Here is a 23,032-nt window from a genome sequence, read left to right on the forward strand (position 1 = left end):
TCGTTTTCGTTTTCGCTCTCTTCTCACCCCTCGGCAAATCATTCGTCAGCACCCCGAACAGCAAACGGCGGCACCTCGCTAAACATTTTACCAATTACAATCATCACAACCACCATCATCACCACCAGCAGCAGCATCCGCGGCCGCACCACCACCAACAACACCAGCAGCTCCACTGGAAGCACCAGCAGCAGCAGCAGCAGCAGCAACAAAAGCAGCGACGCCAGCAGCAGCAGGAGAGGCTGCAGCAGGAGGCAAGGGGAGGCAGCGGAGCGCCGCCAAACCGATTGCCCAGCTATGCAACGGCAACGGCCAGAAGCGCCACCAGCTACGCCTCGACGGCACAGCTGACGCGCTGCAGCGGCAAGATTGGAAGCGGCGGCGGCCTGCTCGGTGGCTATCATATGCGGCTCTTTGGCGATGGATACGGCAGCATCGGTTCGAGCACACGCTGCGAGCCGGCGGGCTCGCTCTGGTATAGCGTCCTGGCGCTGCCCTTCGACGATCAGAAGCTGGCGCGGCGCGAGCTGAGCACCTATGGGCGTGGCTATCGAGCGAGGGCGGGGCTGTTTAGCAGCAGCCACATGTAAGCGGGCAAAGAGAGCGAAGGAACAAGCCAAAGAGTGACCAAAACGTAGAGAGGGGAATGAAATGGGAATGAAACGAAACGAAGCGAAACGAAACGAATTTGAAATGTGCAACCAAATACCGAAGACTACCTGCGAACGTAATGTGAACGTGTGCCAAAGATGAGCTACAATCAAACAACTCAGCAACTCGATCGAGCATCAAGCAATTTAAGCAATACCAAAACAAATCAAACAAATCAAACAAATCAATCAGATCAATCACAACGAAACTGTGTGCCTTCAATCAAACCGCACAACGGCCATACACACAAATGTAAGCAGCCAAAACAACAACAACAACAACAACAACACATATACCTCATATAACAATAACAACAACAACACAATACAACTACTACATCAACAACAATACACGCTCAATCAACAAGCCAAGACACACAAACAATCAATCAATCAATCAATCACTCAATCAAACAAAACAGAATGCAATGCAATTTCAATTCAGGAACTTGAAAGTGACTTTGCGATCGAATGCTGTGGGGGGCTGCCTGTTTTTGCTGTTACATTTCATCAATCAATCAGTCAATCAATCAATCAATCAGTCAATCAATCAAACGCTGTTGTCGGGCCACACACACACACACACACACACACACATAGACACAGATACACATACGAACACACACATGATCTTTGCATACATTTTCTCTATTTCTCCCTCTCTCTCTCTCTCTCTCTCGCTCACACACTGCACGTTTCGCTCTTCTGTCGCTCTTTTGTGTTGCATCTCTCAACTTATATGTATATTATGTGTATCTAACCTCCCGCACTCTTTATTACCCTCTTTCTCTCTCTCTCTCTCTCTCTCTTGTGTTCTCTTTTCTCTCTTTCTCTTGTAACTAACACCGACCAGTTGTGGACCTTGTAGCGCACGCCCTTTCTCTCTCACGCGCTCTTGAACACAGAAAGTTAACTAATAATCTCTCTTTTCTTTCTCTCTCTCTCTCTCTATCTTTCTCTTGCTCTCTCTTAGAAACCGCACCACGCAGCATTATCGGCATCGCGCCTCGCCCGACTGCAACACGGTCGCCAGCTTTGACAGCTCCACTTCCGGCTCTCGCAATGGCCTCAACAGGTTCGTATCTATGCCAAACTTTCCTGACAGTTCACAGCTAAAGCTCTCTCTCTCTCTCTGTCTCTCGCTTACAGATATTATCGCCAGGCGTGGGAGAACCTGCACGAGTCCGCCTCCAAGAACAGCTCGCACAATGCACTGCGCCGCAAGGAGACGCTCGATCCGCCCAGCATGACGCGCTCTCGCGACAATTTGCGCGACAATATGCAACGCTCCCGCGAGAATCTGGACAGGTAAATTAACGAATGTTAAAAGTTGCCAAGAGGATAAAGTTAACTAGCGGATAAATGGCTAAGCGTGTTCGCATGTTCATGGCAAACAGCTGCTTGTTGAATATATTTGACAAGCAGCTGTTAGACATGATAAAGTGTTGCCACTTAATTTATTCACAAGGTGGCAACGCCGTTGTTAATGTATTTGACAAGTGAATCAAATGACAAACGAAGATAAATTCAAGTTGAACCAGATGTTGCCATTTAATAGATCAAATATATATTTAAACTGCATGTTAAACTACATGTTAACGTACTTGTGCTCAAGTGCAAGTTAATGTATGTACATGTTTAACTGCATGTTTAAGTACGTGTTAAAGTTCATGTATTTTTAACTGCATGTTAAACTACATATTACACTTTCTGTCAAAGTACATATTAAAGTTCATGCTAAAGTACATGTTAAAGTTCTTGTTAAATACAAAATCTAATAGCTTTAAATTCACCTCGATTCACAGATGCGGCCGAGATAATTATGGCATGCGCGACAACTCGGAGATGGTCGTGTCGGATGTGTGCCTCAAGGGCGAGAAGAAGCGGCATCATCATCATCATCACAAGAGCAGCTCGCGCAACGGCGATTATCGCGACCGGGATCAGTCCGCCGGACGACGTGAACATCACAGACACAGCGGCGGCGGCGGCGGAGGTGGCGGCGTCGGCCCCGGCGGACACTATTGACCAACCATGATCATCACCATCAGCGTGGAGGAGCAATAGGGAGGCAAACGCACAACGAAAAAGATGAAGAAGAAAAAAACAACAGCAACAACAAAATTCATATTAATTTTAATTTTAAATTTACAATTTTTTTTTTGTGTTTCAACTTGAGCTTGATTATTTTTTTTTTGTTGAATTTCGAGCTGCGACCTAGTTGTAGGTGCACACTTTCTGTTTATAGCAAAAAAGAAGAAGAACAAGAAGAAGAAAAATTAAGAGAAAGAAGAAGCAGAAAGGACAGCTAAAGAAGAAGAGCAGGCATATTAGAGCTTAAGAAAATCTGAAAACTGTAAAAGTCGAGATATTTTATATATATATAGATAATCGTGACTAGTTTTCAATTGTCTACCCCCCCCCCTTCCCCATTCCCCCCTCTCGTATAAGCTTGCTGCAAAGTTTTTAGTTGAAATTTGTTTATGAATTAGTTAATAAAAAGCGAAATATGTGTGAGGCGCGAGGCGAGGCGAGGCGAGGCGTGGCGTGGTTTATATAACTTAGAAATTAGTTGAAAAAAAAAAAAAAATAAACAAACAAAGAAGAGGAAGAGAAAGAGCACCGTAAATAATACCGATATCAACCGATCAGCCCTAACCCAGAGCAGGAATTATGTGCAACTTGGTTTAGCCTGAGGCGAGGCCTTAGGCCAAATCGACTTGCGCATAGTCGCAAATTAAAACTTAGTTACGTAACGTTAGTGCCCAGTACATGCATATATATATCTGCCCTATCAGCAAATCGAATCAAGTAAATAATATTTGTAGTACGCGTGCCATTGACGGCAAAAAAAAAAAAAGAAAAAGTACTCGAAAAAGTCTTTAGACCATTTATTCAGCAAATTAACATATATCTCTGCACTTAGTTCCATTTCTCACACACACACCACAATTTTCTCTCTCTATATATATAGTTAACCTTTTTGCATATATTTCGCGCGTGTGTACAATTTTATTGGATAAAGCGAATGTTTCTTTAATCGATTTTTTTTTTGTATGCAATATTATTTGTATTTCGTGCATTATTTCCAATGTAAATAATAATAATTTATTTCATAAATAAAACAATGAATATTTTAACTAAAATGCGAAACAAATTGGTTTTTAATTCAAATTTGAATTGCGCGCCTTGCTGCTAACGCCATCTATCGCGTGTAATCGCTTGCACACACATGAAGTTGGCTGCGCGCTCACTATCGATAGTCATCGCTTGTTGGCCAGCAGAGGGCGCTGTAGCCGTGTGCAACCCTGCCAGCACGCCATATTTGTGACAGCTGCTGTCAAACTGACATTTGTGCGCTGGGCCTCTCTTTCGCTCTTTCTTCTACGAGCGTTCGCCATACAAGATGGTGTGTTAACAAAAAAATTATCCACGTTCAAGCCAAAATAAAATCGCCAATTTCACTAAACATCCGCGCATATTTTTTATTGAAAATATACTGTAAATTTTGCGCGCATGCCGCCAAGTGTGAATATGTTCAAATTTACCATGATCCCGTGCCAAATATACACTGGCGGCCGCAACACAAAAATAACATAAACAAATTGGCGAATTTATGATGGCGCGCCTATTGTGCACAATACTAATTACAATATTCGATTACAGACGAAGGGTACCTCGAGCTTTGGTAAACGCCACAACAAGACGCACACTCTGTGCCGTCGCTGTGGACGCTCCTCCTACCACATCCAGAAGTCCACTTGCGCCCAGTGCGGCTATCCCGCTGCCAAGTTGCGTTCATGTAAGTACTCCTGCCCTGCCCTTCTCTCATCAGTCCACGCTCTTTACTAATTTTGGGTGCCTTTCGGTAACAGACAACTGGTCCGTCAAGGCCAAGAGGAGGAAGACCACCGGCACCGGCCGCATGAGCCACCTGAAGGTGGTGCGCCGCCGTTTCCGCAACGGCTTCCGCGAGGGCACCCAGGCCAAGCCCAAGAAGGCTCAGTCCGGCAAATAGACTCTCGGCTTCCGGGGGTGCAGCAGCAGCAGCAGTTACCACAAATTAAACATCCAGCAGCAGCAGCAACAACAACAACAAAAAAAAAATGAATGCTTCAACATTTGGTTGGAGTTAATAAATTAATATGTTTTTTTTTTTCATTAAGTGAAAATTGTGCGTATATATATATATTTTTTTTATCGGTGATTCTGTGCAACAACAACAAGAGCAAGTGCAACTAGGAAGAACTTAAATGTGTGCCATTTTATTTTATAATTTTTTTTTATGTTATTTTTTTTTTTTGTTATTGTGAATCGCAATTGCACATTGCTGGAGTTCCAGATGAATGCCAGCTGAACATTTTGTTGTTGTGACGTAGAGCAGCTGCAGCACAAGGCCAAAATTTGGTGCAACCTTCTCATTTTTATTTACCACTGCACTGGAATAGCAGCAGGTTCAAGAAGAATGAGGTTAAGCATTGCTTGAACTGGAAGGCGGCACGTTCACAATGAATCTAACTGTGAACGTGAACGGACGCAGCAGCAAGCAGAATCGAGGGAAACAGCAGCAAATCTTTATCTCGCTTTAAATCGTTTAACTACAATAATAAGGAGAACCAATTAATTAGCAGTGCATATCACACTAGGATAACAGTTAATCGAGTTTTGGCATTTCACACTAGGATAACAGTTAAATCGAGTTTTGGCATTCCACACTAGGATAACAGTTAATGGAGTTTTGGCAGGCAGCATAACTGTATTTGCTTTATGCATGAGCAGCAAATTCATGACCCAGCAGGAAATTTTGTACTGATTTAGGCATTCGTTGATACACGCTTGGTAAGTGGTTGCCTCTAAATAGTTAAATATTGTTTACCAATTGGAAAGATTCTAGAAACATGCATATATTTTGATATTATCTGTGTAACCAAACACTACGAATGGCTGATAACACAGTTAGGCCAGAAACGATCTAAGTACCCTGTAAAATAAGTTAAACTGTGTTGAATAGGCTTTCATGATCGGCAGCAACAATCGAGTCGATCTATGCATTTCCAAATGTATGTACCTCTAATATTCTAAAAGCTAGAGACTTGAAATTTGAACCTAGGCTCTTCTGCTGCCTTTGCAGAGCACTATAGCCTTGTTGAGGGTATTATAGTTTTGTCATGCAATATGTAACGCATAGAAGAAGACATCTCCGATATCATTATGTATATGTACGCTAGATCAACAGTCGAGTCGTTATAGCCAGGTCCGACTGTCCGAACTAGTCTCTCAGTTGTAAAGCTATCATCTTGGAATCTTGCATATGTCGAAGCCAGTCGGATCGGACCACCATGTCATATATCTGTTTATGAAGATATCTCGACCAGGCTCGGCATTTATAATCGAGCTCAGTATTTGCGAGCTTCACTTTTCTCACATATCTGCAAAAGGGAAATCTCTACAAGGGTATTGAATCTTCGGCGTTCCGGCGATATTATTTCTAAGTCTCGTTTTTACTCAAAACAAGATGTTTGTTTTCTTTGTTTTGAGAAGCCAACAATAGCTAGGAACTTAAAATGTAGGATATAGGCTATTCTACGAGAGCATATACCCTATATATTATTTCACTCTACAAGAATCTATATTCTGTTGTTTTATGTTCGTAGCCATTGTGAGCTGTTCATATTCATATTCCTCATATTCTCTTTTTGAAATGTGTGTCGAAATCCAACGAAGAAGCGCCAAATTTGTAGATAGTCTTGGGACCTTGTGCTAGTGCTAGGGTATATGTACGATTGGAAAATAGTCTGAACCCAGCGTCGAGTGCCCTTTACAAGCATGCTACCTGCTTTCACTTTGCTTCACACGATGCCAACTGTGTGTCTCGGTGCTTGAAGTCCGATCATGCTGAAATTTTGAGGGCATCAAATGAAAATCAGCCAAAATGTCAACGGGATTTGCTGCACTTGAAAGTATGGGAAGAAGAGAATAAACTATAAATTAAAATGCACTTTGAAATCGATTTATTTCGGCCGGAGCTATTTTAGTTTAATGCACTCGAGCCGGGCAAGGCCGGTTAATGCGCAAAAGAGCAATTTTTATACCCTGAACCCATTAAAAATGGGTATAAGAGTATATTGTATTTGTGCAAAATCCAAACGTATGTAACAGGCAGAAGGAAGCATCTCCGACCCCATAAAATATATATATTCTTGATCAGCATCAATAGCCGAGTCGATCTAGCCATGTCCGTCTGTCTGTCCGTCCGTCCGTCCGTATGTGTGAACGCAAGGATCTCAGAACCTATGAGAGCTAGAGACTTGAAATTTTAGATGTAGGTGCTCCTAGTGCCGGCGCAGATTTGTTTCCGATAATCGATAACTTACTCCGTTTCCAAGCAATCGATAAAAATCGATATCCTGTTTTTTTTGGGCAATTTTGGTAAATAATAAGAGCTAGTCACGAAACATGACATATAGCTTCTAAAATAGAATATATATATATGCATTTGATGTTGGAAGAAGAGGGTTCAGGGTATCCCCTAGTCGGGAGCTCCCGACTACTTGTTTTTTTATGTTTCCGCCCAAAAGTCGACTATAGAAAAGAGAAGTTACAACTTATAGAAGTACAGCATATTTACGTGCTTCACGATTTTATTAAATTAGGACAAAATCAAAAACAAAAAAATAATAAAATCATAAAAATTAAATAAAATAAAGCGCAATCGACCTGGCTTAAGATTAGATATCTCGTATATTTATATATATATATAGTATTATGCTGATAATCTTTATAGCAAAGCGGGATTCCGATAAAGATAATGCCGGCAAAGATTACAACAACAATAAGCAGTGTTTGGTTAATTAAAGACTATCAAAAAAAAAAAATAAGAGAAAAGCAAGGAAGATTATCAAATTAATATAAAACGTATTTTTCTCAACGCGAAATCTGACTAAATGTACAATTTACAATGTATAAAGCGTTTCACTAAGACTAGGCGGGTCGGTAATTCAAGGAGGTAGGGGGCGGGGCGGGCAGATTAGGCAGTGGTAATGAAAGAGAGCGGGGGGGGGGGGGTAGGGTAGGCTATCCGGGGTAATTAAATACATTGCCACTAAATGCTAAGACAAATTTACAAAATACAAATACAAAGAGAGCTTCAGGCTAATCGGCGTGCGGATGTGGCTGAAGTGGAACAAGTTCCGGTTCCGATACCAGTTTTCGTTCCGGTTCCGATTCCCGTAAGGCAGTGCCAGTTGGCATTGTGCTGGGCGTCGTCGCTGGCGCCTTCGATTGGTTGGCGGCGGGTCGCTTGATCAGCAGCTTCTTCAGATTCTGGAAAGGCGCATCGAAGAGCACCGTCAGCGCGACGGAGGCCAAAAAGATCGAGATAAATTCGTTGGTATCGAGCTGCACGTGGAAGAAGCAGAAAAGTTTCCAATTAATGACGAATAGCAAAAGTCAACAACATAAAGTAAATAGAATACCACAAATTTACAATACATAGATGAATTCATAATTTTCGAACGATAGTTCCAATTGGGAACTATATTTGTACCGTTCCGATTGGATTGGATTCCGGTCGGATTCGGAGTTATCCTCACTTTACATGAAAACTTGATTTATATAATCCGGATTAGAATAATATTTTAGTTATTTTCCCATGGGAACTATATATATATTGTTCCGATTGGGAAATTTATTTGTATAGCTCAGATTGGAATATGATTTATCTTAACTTCCCATGGAAACTATATTTATGTAATTCGGATTGGAATGAGATTGTACTTGGCTTCCCATGGAACTATATTTGTATTCCGCTCAGAATGGGTAAATCTGACGGGAATTCTATTTGTATGTTTCCAATTGGAACATGTTCCGATCTGTATATGATGTATCCCAACTTCCCATGGAAACTATATAATATATAATTCTGTTTAGAGCAAGACTTCACTTATTTCCCCATGGGGACTATATTCCATGAGAAGTATATTTGTATATTTCCAATTGGAACACAGTCTGAGTGGAATGAACTGATTTTAGACTGATTCTTGCTATGGATTCTATATTATATAGAAAGAGAAGCTCTTAAGTGCGAAGTTTGTTGAAGATATCTTGAATACGAAAAAAAAGAATGTTCATATTTCCAATTGCCGATCGGCAATATGGGTACATATATGATATAGTCACCCGATCTGGTAGACTTTAGACATATATAAAAATAAACTAGCCTATGCCAATAAAACGCCCAAGGGACTCGGCGAGAAGCGGACATGTGGCTACAACAACTGAACCAGAATCAGGAATATATATACGACCTTGCAATATACTCACAATAATCGAGACAAAGTTGTAATAGTGGTGTATGTGACGCCTTCGTCCGACGTTGTAGAAGAAGACGGGGAACTGCGTGAGGTAAATGGCATACGAGAGCTTCGTGGAGACCTGGAAGCCGCGCCAGCTAAACAGTCTGGTCAGTTTATCTGGAAAGAAAAGCCGAAACGATTAGTCGAAATGCAAAAACGGAAGCAACTGCCTTCAATTTACGCACTCTTGTAGCCATTGTGGGAGACAAAGACAATCCAGGAGAAGAACAGGCACCAGGCAATCGGCGCAAATGCCGCATAAATCGCCGCATGCGTCGAGTTGTAGACGTAATCGATGTGTCCCATCGGCGCCGGGCCCAGCAGCGAGGCCAGCACACAGATCGTCGCCGCCAGCCAGCCGAGACGCAGCTGCAGCGGACTCAGCTGGACGCCCTGATACTTGCGCAGCGCATAGCCCAGCAGGATGCCCATGATGTACACCGTGGAGCGGTGCGGCGGGAACGAGTACATGTAGTCCGCAGTGCGGAACAGCCGCTGTATGCTGAGCGAGAAAGAGAGACAGGAGGGAGGGGAGAGGGGAGAGAGTTAATGAAAGAGAACGTAAAAGTGATCTTCTTTCTCCGTTCTTGCATAACTTCGGTGTTTGTTGTCCGATCTTTAAGAAATTGTCCGATCTTAAATATTGCACTCAAATGTGAGTAAATACCAAAGTCCCAGATTGTAGCTTCAAATAAGGCTCTTTATTAAGTTTTGATTGGGAACAGTTAAAATAGATCCAAAGATATACTACACTAGAGTCTACATACAAAATTAGTTGTCTCTGGTTGCTATAGGCGCCGTGTTATGCTCGAAGAGCAGAATTTGCAAATCGATTCTTATCGATTTTAATCGAAACGAAGCAACTTATCGATTAAGTGCGACAAATCAAACGAAGCGGGAGGAGGAGAGGGCGAATTTCGAGTCTCTAGTTCAGAGTCTCTAAAACACTTTGTTTAAAAATCGATATATATCGATATTAGGCAAATGAGGAGCGATATCGATACAACTTATCGATGCTTTGAAAAAAACTTAATGTGTGTGAACAATAGGAGATATGCTCATATAATTCTCTCAAATATGTTAAGAAACTATCGTGGTTAAAAATCGATACTTATCGATATTGCGTAGATGGGAAGTGATATCGAAACAGTTCATCGATACTTATCGATATTGTATTGAGTGAGATATCGAACGGATAATAGCACAATTCTAGCCCGGAAAGACGGACATGTCTGAATCAACTGAGCATGTCGAACGGCTCACGTATACATACAGACTATGCAATCGGACATGACCCACTTTTAATGCGTACAGGGTATAAAATATAAGTGTGCATCTACTCACTTGGTGCCAAAGTATATGTAGTTGGAGAGCTGGTTAACAATGGTTGTGTAATAGCGCGCCGCAGTGCCGATCGTGCAGAGCAGCAGCAGGGCGAGGAGGCCGCGACGAGGCCAACGCCAGAGGATCAAGATGAAGAGGGGCGCCACAGCGAACAGTTCCGTATCGATGCCCAGATGATGCGTGTGCGTCAGGCACATCTCGCTGAATCCAAAATAGTTGTGTATGAACAACAGGTTGCGCCACCAATGCTGCTTGCAGATGTCCGCATGGTGGCCCACGACCAGGTTCCACTGCGGACCGGAGCCCCAGAGGGGCAGCACGTACGTACAGAAGAGTATCAGGGCGGCCAGCGGTGGAACAATGCTGCGAATAAAAAAGAGGGGGGGGGGAGAAACGATTAGGAAAAATAATTTTTTAAAAAATTCTTTATATGTGTAGTCGACTAGCAGTTACCCTGTTATTTTCAATTGATTCTCAATTATGTCTTTGACAAATCTCTAGAGGTCTGAGAGAAAAGATAAACGAATTTAGTTCGTGAGCTTGTTAGAGTAGTCGACTAGCAGATACCCTGTAACTTTACTTCTGATTATAAATAATGCATATATCAAATTGTTCAGTTTGTTTGTATCAAGTTAGAGCGTTCGACTAGCAGATACCCCTCAATTAAAAGATTTCAGTTTGTAAGCTCGTGAAAGTGGTCGGCTAGCAAATACCCTTGAAGTTTATTTTAGTTGTCGTAGTATATACCCTGGGAAATAGTTTTTGTTTTCGAATATTGGCTAGAAATAGAAAATCAGCCAGCTTAAAGGAAAGTAGTCAACTTTGAGATACCCTGTAACTGACTCAAACAGGTGTATATATTATTAAATCAAGAGTCTGCCCGACTTACCGCATCAGACGACTGATGTACTCATTCTTGAGCCGAATGGGCTGCTGCTTCATGAGACGGCCGAACAGCGAGTAGGAGGTCAACATGCCGCTGAACAGGAGAAAAGGATCCGTGTAGAGGGAGGCGGCGCGTCCGATGACCGTCCACGGCTGACCCAGACTCTCCGACATGGCCGTTCGATTGTTGTACGGATTGAAGAACATGGCCATCGACTTGTGGGAGAAGATGAGCATAATCGCATTCAGGAATCGGATGCCATGCACGGCCTCGATGTCGCCCGGCGAGCTGCGCGTGCTGAACAGCCAGCGCAGATTCTTGTCCAGCGAGAAGGCGGTGCACCAGTCATCTGCAGGTCAGGGATTAGGATGGATATCGCTCACAACTGGCAGCTGCACTTACTCTGCTTCGGCTGCGTCTTGGTGCTGCGATCATAGACCGTGGAGAGTACCGCCAGGCAAACGACCAGCACAAAGAAACGCACCGCCCAGGTGGTGTTCCGATCCCAGGGCTGTGGATCCCGCACCTGGCACATCTGCGGCTCGACACGCACATTGAAGCTGATTCCCGTCGCGGCCGTCTGATTCCGCAGATACTCTGCCACGCTGTACTCGACGTCGCGGTACGTGCAGCCCGATGGCACGCAGATGCCCCAATTGATCAGGGAGTAGCGCGGTACACGGTGACCCGGCTGTAAGAGCGTGAAAGGAGGTGGAAGAAGGGTGATTGGATATGAGTTGTGTCAAATGCGCAAGTTTGTTGCTTAAGTCACTTGCTTGCGAACAGAAAACATGGCGAATTTACGCATTCTGCTCAAACAAATTCCAACGATTTGTTGTGATCGTAAAAATCGAAAAAGAAGAATTTCATTAAAAAAGAAACCGCTTTATTGGGTTCACTGAACCTCGGCCGTTTGGCTAGCCCAACGATTAGCATATTATGCCAAATAGTTTTTAGTTTTAATGCGACTTTGTTTTTTTTTTTTTTTTGCTGCTTTTGTTTTTTTTTTTTTCTTATGGCGAAATCAAATCGAATGCTTCGCCTTGCTCGCATTTCTCGTCAAGTTCAATGTCGAACTCGCCGCAAAAACTACTACAACTGTAGCTGTTTGTTGCGGCATTTCGCTCGCGCTCGCTCTCTAGCTCTCTCTCTCTCTCTCTAACGCAGGCCAGCAACGCGGCGAATTGTGCGAGCGAAAGCTGAACTAACTTTCGTGAGGCTATTTTTATAAATGTCGCCGGGCCTAAGCAAATGCATACATACACACACACATACATACATACACACATGGACGCCTTTGCCTTTTATGGCTTTTAATCCATTTGCAATCGCAGTCACGTGCAAAGCGCGCCATTTCGAGTGCATTAAGTGCGAGCACTTGGCCAACGAACTTGAGAACTTGAGCGCTGCACATAAAAGGCATAAAATATAAATTGAAATACATATGTATAAAAACCTTAAAGCCTGTGCTTGCTGCAAACCGGTTCTAAGCCGAACTAGTCTAGGCCCATAAGTCCAAGAATGAATTGAACTTTTGAATCGCATTTTGGCAAGCCAAACTAAGAGCACTTCTCTCTCTAATCGACGCTCACTCTCTCTCGCTCTCACGTTCGTTCTACTTACGTCATTGAATTCGCTCTTGAAGGGCCCGTGCGATTGCAGCAGCTTAAAGAAGGTCTGCAAACGTTTCGATTTATGTGGTAACACTGGCTGTGCGTATGCCAAACAGTATTGGCCGCGCAGCGGCGAATTCGCCTGCGTGTCATCGTTATTGTTGCCGCTTGTGACGTCATCGTGCGCCTGCTGTATGCCCATGCATTGATCAAAGTCGCCCGGCTGGTTGATGTTGCCATTGAGTATGCCCGAGTTCAGTTTGCCGCTGGCATCGTGCACTGCAAGAAATGGCGTATTAGTTAGTTATCAGGTGTTGCATGCTACACCAAAATGAAAAATGAAAACACACACACACACACACAAGTGCATAGACGACATGCGCCGCGACCTTGACTGTGATTTCATCGCACAACTCGTTCTGATTAGAGATGGGCGCGTGCCGTAATATGATCGCAGCAGTGTATCTGCCCGTCGTGCACGCTCGACTATAACATTAACATTTTTTTTTCAAAAGTATGCAGCTATTTTTTTTTTTATATATGTATATATTCTTGAGTGTGATTCCTTAGAGTTCTTAGTGAGTCGTGCTCGTTTCGTGTCACGCGCCCAACTCTAGTTCTGATGCTGAGCTCGCAGCCAGCTGGCCGCAGTTTGGTGCCAAGTTCGCATAGTTTTTGTTGCTGCTGTTGCTTCTGTTGCTGCTGCAATTTGCTGCAGTTGGCTTAAATTCAGTTGTTGCGTTTGGCATTGGGGCAGCTGTCGCTGCTTGAGTCGCGCAAAATGTGGGTAAAGTTCGACGCTTGACCTTCACTTTAGCCGCACGACACATGTGTATGTGTATGTGTACGAGTGTGCATGTGTGTGTGTGTGTGTGTGTTTGCAATTTCAGAACTTGATTATTTAATTCATTTGACTTTGCACTCTTTCAATTCATGTCGTCGCGTCTGCGGTTCTCGCCTGCCTCTTGCCCGGTTGGCAATGACTCGAATTCTGATTCTGATTCGAGCTTTGGCAGCACTGCCACACACACACACACACATGCACTCGGATACTCACTTTTCAAGGCCCACAAATCGAAATTGTTCAACGCCTTCAAATAGCGTCGCATCTGAGCGCGGCACAGCGGCGAGGCATCCGGATTGCGTGCCGCATCGAAAGGCTGCGAGATGGCCAGAAATCGTTTGCCAATATTGTACAAGTAAACTGCAAAGTAAACAAATTTCACACAAATTACAATTTACATCAAATGAAATGCAAGCCAAATTCAAGACCTGGCGCCCCCTGGCGACCAAAAGTGCAAGTGACATTGGCGTTGCCCATTCGCTTAGGGATTGCACCAAGGGATTGCGCTGCTAGAGATGGCAAATTAACGCTAACTAACTATCGATAGCATTGATTAATGATAGGTTTTCAATTGATAATTGTATATCGATAAGATATGTTGTGCTTTAATTAAAATTAATGTCTATTAATTGTGCTGAGTCCGCAGTCTTTTCCTAATTGTCTATATGTTTATTTAAGCATTCGAATGACCATGCGCTCGGTTCAATCATCGATGCTGTTTTACAACTCGTCTCTTATAACACAAACCAATGTACACATGTTTCTCAGGAGTATTTAATGTACCGCATCCCGAAGATAAGTGTTGTCTCTCATACACTGAACCCATTGAAAATAATTAAAAGGGTATACTGTTTTTGTGCAATAGTATGTAACAGGCAAAAGGACGCATCTCTGAACCCGGTATAGTATATATTCTTGATCAGCATCAATAGCCGAAGTCCTTCTGTCGATTCATCCGTCCGTCTGTCCCTCCTTCTGTCTGTCTGTCTCTCAAATAACCGATAACATACCCCGTTGCTAAGCAATCGATTAGAATATATACCAAAATCCTCTACTTTCAATAAATCTCTTAGGTTTTAGGCGCGCGCTCTTATATATCTTCTAGCCTGTTTAATGAAATGCATATAGAAAAGCTGGGCCACACAATAAACAGGGCTTTGGGCCAAATCGAAAACCCCAAAAATACCCTACCTAAGCCCAAATAGAGCTTTCTTTAGAAAAAGATTCTGTTTCACCAATTAGCTTGTTCTTTGCTTTTACCATTTGAAAATAGTTCACAGTTTTAGAGCAAAGAAATTATGTAAATATAATAGACTGAAATAGTTTGTTTAAAGTTGAGAGAAAGAAGAACAAATTGGGGCAAATATTAAATATGCATTCTGTTTGAATTTATGATATTTGCCTAAATTATTTGAAAGTCAAATATGGAAAAGTTGTTTTACAGCAAACTGAGCCATATTTACATTATTTTTTTGGCCGACTTCTCTGGCCTAGACAACCTTTATAGAGAGAGAAAGAGCGTCCTTTGGACAAAGAAAAACACAGGGTGTCTCAGTTTTGGGGCTAGGCAATTTATCGCATAACGAGCACTTATCGAAATTAATGTTGCCACCTTTTGTGAAATTGACGCGTGCCCGCAAACAGGAAGTGGAACTGTGAACCGCAGTTGGCAACGCGGCCAAAAACCAAAGAAAAACCGCTGCAAGCCAAACAGAAGCCGAGTGCATAGAAATGGCCGCTAATGAGGCGCCACAAAACAAAAAAATGTTTCTGCCTTTTATTTATTTACTCAAATTAGTTATTTATTTATTTATTATATTATTTATTTATTTATTGTATTTTCTATGGCATTGCGTGCGTGCCAAGCCCAAAGCTAGACCCGAGCCCAATTCTAATTCCAATTTCAAGTCCGATTCCGATTCCAATTCCAATTCCATTTCGAATTCCAGTTCAGCTCGGCTTGGCTTGGTTTTGTGCTCGTGCCACAATCAGCATGCAACACGCAATTTGCGAGTTGTTGTTGTTGTTGTTGTTGCTTTGTTCTTATTAACATTATCATTATCATTGTTGGGCTGTCGCCTGCTGTCTTCTGCTTCTGCTGCTGCTGCCTCTGCTTCTTCTTCTGGGTTTTTTTTTTATGCTCAAGCTGAACAAATCTTCAATTTGTCAAGCTCTCATTTGGCATTCCGCATGCGTTGCGTCTGACGACGACGACGACGACGACGTCGCTCCGACATATCTGTCAGCTAGTTACGCTTCATTGCCTGCATCCGTCTTGGGGCGCATCGATGCCGCGGGGCGTGGCAAGCGCGCGCGCGTATTGAGCATGACAAGGGGAACGGGAGGAAGGGGGGTGAGGAGCTGGGCAGTCCCCAAACTGACAAAGTGCGTCAGATAAGCGCGGCGACAAGCGACGACTGCGTAATGTGTGTGTGTGTGTGGGTGTGTGTTTTTGTTGTCTGTGCGTGTGTGTGTGTCTGCCCTGTCGTCATATTCTATATACGTCTAAAGATGCGATAATCCACATTAGAATCTAAAATTGCCGCAGCCATATGGAAAGCAAGTTGAAGGCTTTCAGTCGGATGCAAACGACTTCGCAATACTCAGTTAGCAGCCGAAACAAGCGTGGCTAACAAATACCCTATACCCTGCTCGGACACAAAACCAATATACCCTGTTTTACTTAGCGAACAGCATATAAGAAAATAAATGCAAATACTCGCATTCCCTCTCATATGTTAATGCTCACACTCATACCCTATGCCCGTAGACAAGGAAGAATTGAAAATTCCACAGGCAGGCGGTACTCGTAAATCTTCACTTAGGGCCAACTTAATGTTGTGCTCGGCATGGTAAATGCGATTGAAACGTTTGGGAAATATGAAATCAGCTTCTCTAGACAATTAAAAGTTCAGGAGACAAAAAACTTGAAGACCGATAACATGCAGGAAGTAAAAAGCTATTGCATAATTAAGAAACGTTGATCGATTAATAATCGATTCAAGACAATTGGCGGAAATAGTGAAGGTAGCGACTGAAAGAAAAGTTGACATGTATATCAGAGTTTGCAGCCTAATCTGCATGCATTAATCGATAAGTAATCGATTCAAGTCGATAAAAATCATGAGCAAAGGACGCGAAAACACAAAAGACTTGCATCGATTAATAATCGATTTACCTTTGAACCGATAGGCAGCAGATGGTTTGCAGGAGAGCAACTACTTGGTCCATTAGAAATGAGAAGCACAAAAGGAAAACGACATCCGATTATCGATAAATCTACTGAACTTGAGTTGCAACAGCTCAGTCGATTGAGTCCGATATAGATAAAGTTATTCTCAAAAAAATGTTTGTACTAATTGGAAGAGTATTAAATCTTCGTTGTGTTCTATCTTGCATAACCGTAATGTTACCTCACCTTCTCCCTCATCCAAGCTTTTTTTTCTGGCGTACACAAGAATTGAAAGTTCTTTTTTTTTTGTGTGTTCTTCATTCTTACGGATTATCTTGTTATTTCTTTGGTTGTCATTTAAGCTAACTGATCATGACTCCGCATTTTTAATCGATCTTCAAGTTATCGATTGTGTGATTTTTTTTGCTTTTTCTTTATTTTCTACTCGTTTTGTTATTGTTATTCTTGCTGCCAATTAGCGTGGCATCATCTGAAATATCTTGTACTCTCAAGCATGTATCTTTAACATGTTTGCTAATAAAATTTGCAGTTAGCTTAAGCTCTTAAGGAATACCCTATAAGTGTTTGAAGCGAGGTGTTATAGTAGCAGCTAGTATGTGAATATGTAAATATAGAATAGAAAGTTGTGATATCTTTCTTTCTATTTCAAGTTCTTAAAGATTTTCCAGATTTTCAAAAGATCAAAGTTATTTAATGATAAAATCCGTAGTGCACTTGTTTAAAGGGTATTCGCTAGTTGGGCGCCTCTGGCTAAGCGTTAACCATTTATGAGTGCAACGGTTATTGCAAAGACTTGCTACCGTTTTGTTAATTTCAATTTGATAATCAGAATTTTCTATTTGGCCTATCTAAATGCTGATTGATTCAGTTAATAAACGCTTCAGTTGTCAAGCTCCTATCGTCGAGTAACCTTTTAAGTGCCAAATCATCATTGCCATCATCATCATCGTCGACATCGTCATCGTCATCCTCATAATCATAAACAACAATTAAAGTCGCAGCCAGAGTACTCTTAGCTTTATAAGCTGCTTGGTCTATTGGCCAGCAACGAGTTTTTGGTCAAAAGCCAAAGTCACGTTGCTTTCGTGCGAGGCTGCACGAGTGCTGCACAATGTACGCTTGTATCTAATCTAGTGTTGATTAATGCCAAACAATGTTAAGCAATAAGAGAAGGATACGCAGATTGATTATGTGCCAGCAGATGCACGTTGAAATTTGCGCTTGAATTCGCCAGCTATGTGCGGCTGAACTTAATATCTATGGAACAGGACTTGGGCTGAGTGGGCTTAGATAAACTGCCAACACCCATTTATAGTCTAGTGCTGGTAAACGCTAAATAGATCAACATTGTTTAACACTAAGTTGTCTTTCTGAGCAAAACGTGTGCCCAGAGGGCTTACATCATCAGCCAACCCTTACTCGTAAGCTTCGACACAAGTTCTATTGTTGATTAACTTTTTAGACTGAGGTCTAGTGTTGATTAACGATAAACAGATCAAGATTGTTTTGTATCTACCTGTCTTTGAGGGAAAGATCATATGTCAACACTTGAAAATCACAAGTTCCGTGCAAGTTGACACATTGCAACAGCCTTTGGGCTTGGATTCGGGTGTGGGAGCACAACTTATTGTTTGGGCATATCAAAAAATATATGTATATATAAACCTATATGCCTCCATATGTACAGAGTCTGTTCTAGCCCAGTGCACGGGACTTTTTTTTCGACTGCGTTTGGCCCGCCCGCAATCACAGCACAAATATTTGACCAAAACTTAACAACAAGGCCGAACCTTTTAGCAAGAATAAGTGGACAACAATTTAAATTGGGCAGAGTACAGAGACTCTGGAGCTGCGACAAGGGACGGGGGGCGGTGGCGGGAGCAGGTGCGCGGGCTTGGAATGTGTAGACAGACACTTGGACATGTTAATGAGACGCGCGGCATGACGCATCGAACCGGAAGTGCTCGCTGACAATTGTCTCAGCCTACGTACAAGTAGTTAACATTCAAATCTCATCAAATTTATGCCCTTTATCAAAAAGAAGAATATATATCTTGTGCGTGGGCTGCCAAATGCCAAAATAGTTAGTTTGGATCTATATAATTTGATATGCAGACATCAAATATAAATAGATAACAGAGCTTTACTGATTGGACGATAGGCATATAGATGGAGATATCAATGTATATCTGAGCCCTCAGCTGTCCAACTATGTGTAACTTAGAGTCTACAATAGCTGGAGCTATGAAATTCGGTATGCAGACTCTCATATACACTATATATTCATAACTCAGAGACTGTGAGATCTAAAGCTATATTCCTTATGCGAGAGACAGGAAAAAATGTTAGGAAAAATGTTTCAGCTCATGATGTGCATATCTTCTACGCTTTTAGCTAATTGAAAGAATCTTTAACCACTCAAATTAAATAAATTCATAAATTATAATCATAAACATTTGCCCAACTATCTGTAACTAAGAGATTCCAAAACTTAGAGCCAAGCAATTCGCTCAAATATCACAACTGCATGAAAATGAAAAGCTCGTCAAATATTTGCGAAAACTTGAAATTGAATTACACAATTCTCGGGAAATAGCCTTGACCATGTTGGTCTAATTTGCAGAAATGCATAAAGAGTGTTGTTTTTTTACAGGGTAACTGCAAGTCGTATACACTTGTTGCTCTACGGACTTGAGTGCTTTGTAATTGGGCTGTGGGCGGTTCTTGTTCAAGGGTTCGATTTGATCACGTAGCGCTGCCCATGGAGGTCTTTGTGGCCATTAAGGTTGATGGCGTCGTACGTGGTACGTATCACAAGAGACAGGTGAGCGAGGGGGGTGGGGTGGGGGAAGGGGGAGTGGGCAATTGATTTTATTTAACGCACGCGCAACATTTATGCAACATTTCACGTTGTGCAAAAGTACGCAAAGGGACAGCATAAAGCTTGAAGTGTTCCGAAGAGAGGGGGGGGGAGCGGATAGAGGGGCGGGGTACTGTCCACTCGAAGAGAGTGTGTAATAACATTAACAGCTATAAATGACAATAACAATTGAAATCACATAAAAGGGGACAGCAAGAGAAATAACAAAGAAACTACAAAAAAAAATAAATAAATAAACAACATTGAAGTGAGGAGCGCGGGTGGCGTGAGAAAGTCCAAATTGAAATTATTTGTAACTATGCCAAATACATTTTTGGAAATTATAAAATCAAAAATAACAAGCAACAAGTAAAGAATGCTGAGCCAGAAGATACCCTGTAACTAGATGAGCTCTCTCTCTCTCTCTCTCTCACTCTCTCTCTCTCTTTGTTTATATAAATTAATATATTAATCTTTACAATCAAAATAAAACAAAGTAAAATCCTTTTGTGTAGGGTGTAGCCCACATATCAAATCTGCAAAGCCTAACTCGGATGTGACTGGATTGGCTCGAATGCATGGCTATGTTCATATAAAACTTATGATTGCATTTCTTCGCACATTTGTTAGCTTAGGGTATCTGAGTAGTCGTATAGCAAGTTTATCAAGTGCAGCTTGTATACCTTCTGAGTTCCTTTAGTCTGTTTGACTGTGGCAATGTGCATAAGAGTTTATATAGTATCATAATCATAACTGTAGTAAAACAGGGTATTTATAATGTAAAAACACCTTTCTTCATACTCACATACCAAATTCGCCAAGTCTAGCTTCCAAATATCCTGAATTGTAAATCATATTGCCTTATTATATTTTACCGATTTGCGCAACAGATTATTCAATGTAAAACATAATATTTAACCGCGTATGGCTTAATTAGAAGCTCATACCAAATTTGCACAGTCTAGCTTCTAAGGTTCCCGAGTTCGATTAGACAAATATAACGAAGTATGGTTAGAGCAATTGCATAATGCTATTCTTCCGATTTGTGAAACAGACTATACAAATTAAACAAATATATTTATCATCTTTTGGTTAAATTAAGCTCGCATATAAAATTTGCCAAGTCTAGCTTCTAAAGTTCCCGAGTTCCATCAGGCAAATATGAAGGCTGAAATTCCAAATATTTCAGTCAAGTTCCGTCTCACAGAATCAAAGTATTTATCATCGTACAGTTAAATAAAGTCAACCTATTTAATTTGCCAAGTCTAAGTCTTATAGTTGCCGAGTTACCCTAGACACGGCATATCGAAGGGGAGACTCACCGCGTTCGTCATCCTCGACCTGATCGTCATCCTCGCGCTTGTCGCTCAATTGGCGCAGCGTGTAGTTGGCGGTGCTGCGGCTCGTTGTGGTGGTTGCGTGGTGCAGCTCGCTGAGATTGGCGGCAGCGAGCGCATCGTGGAGCACATCCAGCACCGTGGTCGAGGTGCTGCTGCCAGTTGTCGTTGTTGTTGTTGTTGTTGCCGCATTGGCATCATCCGCGAACAGCTTTAGGCTATAGTTGACCTTATCCTCGAATATGGAGGCGATGTGCGATTCCACTGGATCGCTGTCAGCGTTCACTGACAGCAGATTCTCGCCCAGATTGCAATTGTCCTTCAGGCTGCATGTGGGATTCGCCACAGCGGCCGCAGCGCCATCTAGCGCCCAGCAGCGGCTGCACAGGCAGCAGCACAACAGCGCCAACAACGGCAGCGGGCACCACATGACACAGCAGGAAGCGAGGCACCGAGAAACGCGCTTCAAATGGATTCCTTTCGGATTGCAATTAGCTGCACGCCGACACTGGGCACATAACAACACCAGAAACTTTTACACACACGGCGTAGGCACGAGACAAAAAAAAAATAGCAACGGAAAAAAATTAAACAAAAAAAAATATTTGCAGAAGATCGAAAAGAATTTCTGTGTAGAATTTTTTATTTTTTTTTTTTATTTTTATTGCTGAGCAGCGCGCGGGCGCAGCTTGTGTGTGTGCGTGCTTGTGTGTGTGTATTGGCAGAGCCCAGCGACTAATTTAGCGACCGTCAAGACGTAACATTCAACGTCAACTGATTGTCCAAGTGCCGCGAAGCGTACGAAGACCGTTCAGACGGCCGTTTCGACGGTTTCGACGGTTTCGGCGGCGGCTCGGCCGCAGTCGCAGCCACAGTCAGGTGTCTGTGTGTGTGTGTGTGTGTCTCGCGCACACATATGTGCTGTACTCGTGTTGGTCTGTTTTAGCCGCAGACCGAAAAACATTTCAAAACCAAATGCAAACCGAATTTTTAGCGGCTGCTCGATGCCTGCTGCACATCTTGTCAAGAATTGTCGATTGCATTGTGTTTCGTGATGTGCATGCGAATCGTTTGCGCTGCGAAATCTATTTGTTTTAGCTAAAGCTAGTTGCTGCCTCCCTCCCATCCACCCCCTTCCGCCCCCCCCTCACTCCCCGCTGATTGGTGTTCGATCTCGCTCAGTTCCCACAGATCCAGCAAAGATTATGCGCAATAGAACTATCAATTTAACATATTTGTACGACACAATCATGGGAGTTTTTTTTTCTACCCTCAGCCAAATAGTTGCGCCCGATCGAAGCATCTTTCGCATATTCATATTGCATATAGTATATATGTATGGCTGGGAATTTAAAACTCGCTTTGGAGTCAATGCAAGTGCGCAGCCAGCATATAGTTAGCTTTATCTGCATTGAGCATCTGGAGAACACAATCATGTTATCATGTTCTTGACTGAACCGGTTCGAACATTATTTCTCGCCTTGAATCGAACCTGAACCAAACTATTTGCCCAAACGCTAACCGAGAAGGGTTTTCAGCAAGGCTGCAAACCGGTTTTCAGCTGAACCGGTTCGAATCCGTACTTCCAGATTATTCATTTGTCACGAATCGAAGCTTGAACCAAACAAGCTTCCCAAAAACAAACCGTGATATGTTTTTATCGAGACTGCGAACCGGTTTTCAGCTGAACCGGTTCGTACCAGTACTTACAGATTATTCATTTGCCACGAATCAAAACATATTGAGGCCTTTGAGCCATTTTTCAAGTGAACCAGTTCGATTGTATGTGTCCAGATCATGTATTTTATATGAATCATAGCTTTAAATACACAAGACTCTCAACCGGCTTAGAAAATAACTGGTTCACACTCTTAACTTCGCCATGAATGAAACCTAAACCAAATCTGTTGCCCAAAACTAATTAAGAAGTTTTTTTTTTATCCTGGCTGCA

At 42.4% G+C, this 23,032-nt stretch overlaps 3 protein-coding genes across 8 annotated transcripts in view; 2 read left to right on the plus strand and 1 right to left on the minus strand.

Annotated features, from left to right (window-relative positions):
- LOC6634444 (uncharacterized) overlaps positions 1-3,564 on the plus strand; it is a 33,450-nt gene extending 29,886 nt beyond the window's left edge. For 2 of the 5 annotated variants that reach the window (XM_032440435.2, XM_032440436.2), the window contains exon 9: positions 50-873. In XM_032440435.2, the coding sequence (XP_032296326.1) occupies positions 50-590 (541 nt within the window). In that variant the 3' untranslated portion in view covers positions 591-873. Of the gene's footprint in view, positions 1-49; positions 874-1,503; positions 1,565-1,623; positions 1,726-1,799; positions 1,959-2,455 lie in introns of those variants that run through there. The other 3 variants (XM_002058023.4, XM_032440437.2, XM_070208193.1) reach the window with 3 other exon arrangements.
- A 371-nt stretch (positions 3,565-3,935) lies between these two features.
- On the plus strand, positions 3,936-4,904 carry RpL37a (ribosomal protein L37a). The gene is made up of 3 exons (XM_002058022.4): positions 3,936-4,059; positions 4,317-4,452; positions 4,526-4,904. Exons 1-3 carry the CDS (start codon positions 4,057-4,059, stop codon positions 4,666-4,668), a joined length of 282 nt encoding a protein of 93 aa, XP_002058058.2. The 5' UTR covers positions 3,936-4,056; the 3' UTR covers positions 4,669-4,904.
- A 2,360-nt stretch (positions 4,905-7,264) lies between these two features.
- drd (drop dead) lies at positions 7,265-21,853 on the minus strand. 2 transcript variants are annotated; one of them, XM_002058021.4, is made up of 9 exons: positions 21,067-21,853; positions 13,905-14,051; positions 12,858-13,126; positions 11,637-11,925; positions 11,238-11,583; positions 10,349-10,711; positions 9,190-9,506; positions 8,973-9,121; positions 7,265-8,048 (listed from the first exon to the last, which is right to left on the minus strand). In XM_002058021.4, exons 1-9 carry the CDS (start codon positions 21,509-21,511, stop codon positions 7,803-7,805), a joined length of 2,571 nt encoding a protein of 856 aa, XP_002058057.1. In that variant the 5' UTR covers positions 21,512-21,853; the 3' UTR covers positions 7,265-7,802. The 2 variants fall into 2 exon arrangements, with proteins under 2 accessions (XP_002058057.1, XP_032296396.1); XM_032440505.2 differs by lacking the exons at positions 13,905-14,051; positions 21,067-21,853 and adding an exon at positions 13,741-13,756.
- Positions 21,854-23,032: the final 1,179 nt, after the last annotated feature.

This window comes from Drosophila virilis, chromosome X (genome assembly GCF_030788295.1).
Source record: "Drosophila virilis strain 15010-1051.87 chromosome X, Dvir_AGI_RSII-ME, whole genome shotgun sequence".
Classification (NCBI taxonomy): domain Eukaryota; kingdom Metazoa; phylum Arthropoda; class Insecta; order Diptera; family Drosophilidae; genus Drosophila; species Drosophila virilis.

Excerpts from the sequence above, each read along its gene's own strand:
- RpL37a (XM_002058022.4), top strand. Across the intron at positions 4,453-4,525 it reads CGCTGCCAAGTTGCGTTCAT|ACAACTGGTCCGTCAAGGCC; the intron begins GTAAGTACTCCT and ends TTTCGGTAACAG.
- drd (XM_002058021.4), bottom strand. The coding sequence starts at position 21,511 with ATGTGGTGCCCGCTGCCGTTGTTGGCGCTGTTGTGCTGCTGCCTGTGC. Across the intron at positions 11,584-11,636 it reads CAAGACGCAGCCGAAGCAGA|ATGACTGGTGCACCGCCTTC; the intron begins GTAAGTGCAGCT and ends CCTGACCTGCAG. Across the intron at positions 8,049-8,972 it reads ACAACTTTGTCTCGATTATT|CTCGATACCAACGAATTTAT; the intron begins GTGAGTATATTG and ends TTCCACGTGCAG.